The sequence below is a fragment of the Malaclemys terrapin genome, chromosome 1 (genome assembly GCF_027887155.1).
Source record: "Malaclemys terrapin pileata isolate rMalTer1 chromosome 1, rMalTer1.hap1, whole genome shotgun sequence".
In the NCBI taxonomy this organism is placed as follows: domain Eukaryota; kingdom Metazoa; phylum Chordata; order Testudines; family Emydidae; genus Malaclemys; species Malaclemys terrapin.
In genome coordinates this window covers 352,027,893-352,032,406 of record NC_071505.1, presented here as the reverse complement: position 1 = coordinate 352,032,406, position 4,514 = coordinate 352,027,893, and the positions used below count along the sequence as shown (strand labels likewise).

Here is a 4,514-nt window from a genome sequence, read left to right as displayed (position 1 = left end):
GTGTGTATATATATTTTTATATATATACACATATAGTGACGGGGCAAGGCCAGATGGCTATAGGAAATTAGTGAGAAACAGGTATGTTAGTCCCAGGCTAAACAAATCCCTCTTACAATGGTAACCAATGGCAATTGCTCCAGATTAATCAAGTCACCTGGCGCCAATTAAGATCCTTCTACAAAGTAGTGGAGACAGATAGTTTGATTGGGACACCTGAATCCAATCAAGGGCTGGCTGGAACTAGTTAAAAGCTTCCCAGTTAGTAAGTTAGAGGCACATGTCAGGAGCTGTAGGAGGAAGCCGCGCTGCTGGGGAAAGTGGGTAGTACAAACCCTATTAGGCAAAAGGAAGGAGGTCCTGTGGTAAGGGTGAAGAAGATGCTGAGGAATTGGGGGGATGCTGTGGGGAAGTGGCCCAGGGAATTGTACTCATCCTGTTTCAAAAAAGTCAGTTACCAATAGCTGCTTCTATTAGGGACCCTGGGCTGGAGTTCAGAGTAAAGGGTTCCCTCCCTCTCCTCGATTAATCACAGAGACTGTGAGACAACAGAGATGGTGCAAGGGAGGGTTGCTTCTTCCCACCTCCCTTGCTGGCTTATGATGAAACTAGCTCAGTAGGCTGTGACCTTTGCTTCTATAGAGAGAGGGGCATGTAAAGGGTCACAGTGAGCCTCTGAGGCTAGCATAATCCTCCAGGAAGCGTGGGACCCACTGAAACAGGGTTGGCGCTTTGTCACTATATATATATAGATTTTCCCCCCCCCTTAACTGCTGCCTTCCCTTTGCCACCGAATAGGGTTTTTAGCCAAAGTTGTCTACACTCTTGACTGTGGAATTGTGGCTTATTAGCTGTCTAACAAACTCTCCGTAAACAACACCCAATTCTCATTCACATTTTACTCTTGACATTTATCGTCCCAAACAGTTTTTGCTGATAATTTGCTTCAGCTTTGGGGAATTAGCCGTTTTGAAGCACGAAGTGTCCATAGATATTACTGGTTGGGAACTGTTCTCTATTTGTCGATTTGAATGTAATCAGGTCCACTTTTTATTTTCCTCTCCTCTATCATAAGCCCCCTTCTTTGTCTCTTCTCTAAACTAAACAGTCCCAAACTTTTCAGTCCGCATATGGCAGCCTCCCCCTTTCTCATAGTGTGTCTCAGAAACCCCCTTTCTATCTGCTATATCTTTTATAGAGACTGGGTGTCCAAAACTGAGCACATGTCCAGAGAGGGTATTCTCCATTCCATTCCTTAGGCATCCAAACATTATCTTTGTTTTGGTCACTACTGCTAATGAGCTGGTGTTTCCGTTGAGCTGCAATCAATGACGCCCAGGTCTTTACCCTGAGTGTGTTCTAGTTGGGATGTTTCCCTCTGATACATGTTTATCAAAGCTTTGGTTTTTTTTCCACATTCCGATTTTGATCAACTGGGTGAATGGAGAACTCCCTACAGGTTGGACTCTCTAGTCTGGGTTTCATTGCATTAAGGAACAATGATGGATAACCAGTATCCACACTCGTGTTTCCTGCTGGTGCCTATTAAGGTTTCCCACACCACGATGAATAGGAATTATTGAGGCAGGGAACACCATAAAATATGGAATTGGTATTTGTAGGGCCATGTGTTCATAATTCATTTATCTGAATAATATAAGTGTCATTTTTCTCTGTGTGAAGAGCAACCAAGCTGCTTCACTCATTAGAACTGTCTCCAGTAGTACATGTAATGTCTTCAATTAACATTATCTCTCCATCCAGGCATTTGTACTGTGACCATCACCCTTCAGCTTGGGCACATACAGTACATGCAAGAGACATCGTTCTGACTCTGAGTTGAACACCTTCTCCCCTACTCCATGTCGGATTCCAACGCAACTGACTTCACCAACCCCTCTACCTTCATCCTTCTGGGCATTCCTGGGCTAGAGGCAGCCCACGTCTGGATCTCCATACCCTTCTGCACCATGTACACCATAGCCATCTTGGAGAACTTCACCATTCTGTTCATCGTGAAGACTAAATCAAGCCTCCATGTGCCCATGTACTATTTCCTCTGCATGCTAGCCGTCACTGACCTGGTCCTGACTACCTCAACCCTTCCCAAAATGCTGAGCATCTTCTGGTTCAATTCCAGGGAGATCGATTTCAGTGCCTGCCTCACCCAGATGTACTTTATTCATTGCTCCTTAGAGATAGAGTCTGGGATCCTTGTAGCCATGGCTTTTGATCGCTATGTGGCCATCTGCGACCCCCTGAGGCATTCCACCATCCTGACAAACCCTGTTGTGTCCAAGATCGGCCTGGCCGTGATGCTGCGTGGGTGCATAGTCGTACTGCCCCTTCTGATCCTGGCGAGGCAATGGCCATATTGCAGAACCAATATCATCCCCCAGCCGTACTGCGCACATATAGCCGTGGTGAATCTGGCCTGTGCCGACACCCGCGTCAGTAGTTACTATGGTCTCTTTGTGCTATTCTGTGTGATGGGTCTGGATGTGATTTTTATCACCGTGTCCTATATCCAGATCCTCAGGGCCGTCTTCAGCCTCCCCACAAAGGATGTCCAGCTCAAGACTTTTGGGACCTGCAGCTCCCACATCTTTGTCATTTTAGCCTTTTACATCCCAGGTCTCTTCATCTCCCTAATGTACCGGTTTGGCCACAATGTGGCCCTGCATTTCCACGTTCTCATTGCCAACGTGTACCTCTTGATGCCCCCCATGCTAAACCCCATCATCTATGGGGTGAGGACCAAAGAAATCCGGGGCAGGCTGCTCCGGCTCTTTACTCATGAAGAATCCTAAAGTTTTCTCCTGGTGCTCTCTCAGACTGACCTCCATGCAGATCTGGCTGGTGACATGGTACTGGGCCCTGTTCCCTGAATCCCTTTCCTGACCTTGCTGTGCTGTGTCAGCATGACAAACAGCGGAATTGGTTTATGTACAACTCACTAACTTACATGATTGTCACCTTTCTAATTACTGGTAACTGGACCACTGAGGCCACATGCTCGTCACTGCCTATTCCCCCAGCTCCTGGCCCCCACATCACTTCTTTCCACAAGGCCCCTCCCCCTGTCCCAAATATTCCCACAAGACCCTGCACCTTTCTCCACCTCTTCCCCCACATCCCCAACTCTGTTCTGCCACTTTCCCCAGAGTCACAGCCCTGTTGCTCGTTCCTTTCCACCCCAACCCCATAAACTTTGTGGATCATCCCGACCTCCTTCCTCGCCCAGATGTGCTCCCTCTGCTTCGGGGCTGGGACAGGAGCTGCTGGAGGCTGACAAGGAGCCTGCAGTGAGTGCTGCAAGGTTACAGTGCTGGGGCCAACAGGCGAATGAGAATTGGAGATGAAAGCCAGGAATCCGTATAAAAGAAGCTGGGGGTTAGGAGCAGGGTTGTGTTGCAGGAGGGTGAGCCTGTACATTATACAGCTTGTGGGTACTAAAGATCAGCTACAAAGTTCTGTGTGGCTTATTTCTTTAGCTTTTTGTTCCCTTTTATTCGTCCTGGGTGGGAAACTGTAGCCGGCGGGGTCCCTGCAATGGATATGGGTTGGGAGACATTTGCTATGAGGCAAGCCTTGGGGGCAGGGCCAGGGATCAGCTTTGAAGCTAGGTGGATAACAGTTGAGAGAGGCAGAAGGATGGTCCCTGCATTAGCTGTGAAGGCAGGATGCTGGACAGAGGCTGTGATGGCTTCAGTGGCTCATAGCAAGGAAGATAAATGGCACACTTTCCATTAGCCGGCTATTTACACACATACACGTCATTTTATCTGAAACTACAGGGCACCCATTGCCCCAGGGGTGAAACTGAACAGTGAAGCTGAGTCTAACCTATCCTCTGCATGACGTTTTTCATCACTACATCTAGAATCTCCTTTGCTAGGCTCCTGGGCGTCGTCATCCCCATGGTATTGATGAACAAAGCAGAGGTAAAGTGATTTACCCAAGGACACACAATGAGTCAGTGGCAGAGCTCAGAATAGGAACTGGGAGTCGTGACCCCCCCCAAGCACCATTGCTTTGGCCATGAACTGGCATTGCTCCTCTGGGATGTGGTGGATGCAGTGAGGCTATTTGTGTGTCGTGATCAATGGAGTTGCCGTCCTTCTTAAACAGGAGCCATTTATTAAAGAAACAGCTAACAGCTACAGCCACAAAAACAGGTTTACACACAGCTCAGTTTTCAGCCTTCTCTTGCTTGTTTACCAGGGACCACACGCTGCCTGGAACTCTGCACAGTGCATAGAGACCAATGATGTGCAACCAGGAACCAAATCAGTGCCGCATGTGACTCGAAGGCCCTGATTAGGACCTTTCGATAGCAGCACATTAGAAATAATAACGAATCATCTCCGTTTAATGCAGGGAGAAGCTGTGTCCAAGGTCACACAGCTAATCTGTGGCAGAGCTGGCACTCCTCTCTCCCAGCTCACTGGTCTCTGCTGATGCTTTAGCTCTAGTTAAATGTCTTGGGCCAAATCCTCATCTCCTGTGAGTGG

The 4,514-nt window shown here is 48.0% G+C and overlaps 1 protein-coding gene across 1 annotated transcript; it reads left to right on the top strand.

The window, feature by feature from the left end:
- Window positions 1–1,811: 1,811 nt before the first annotated feature.
- On the top strand, window positions 1,812–2,810 carry LOC128833153 (olfactory receptor 52R1-like). The gene is given in 1 exon segment (XM_054021128.1): window positions 1,812–2,810. A coding segment is annotated over 1 exon segment (999 nt).
- The last annotated feature ends 1,704 nt before the right edge of the window (window positions 2,811–4,514 follow it).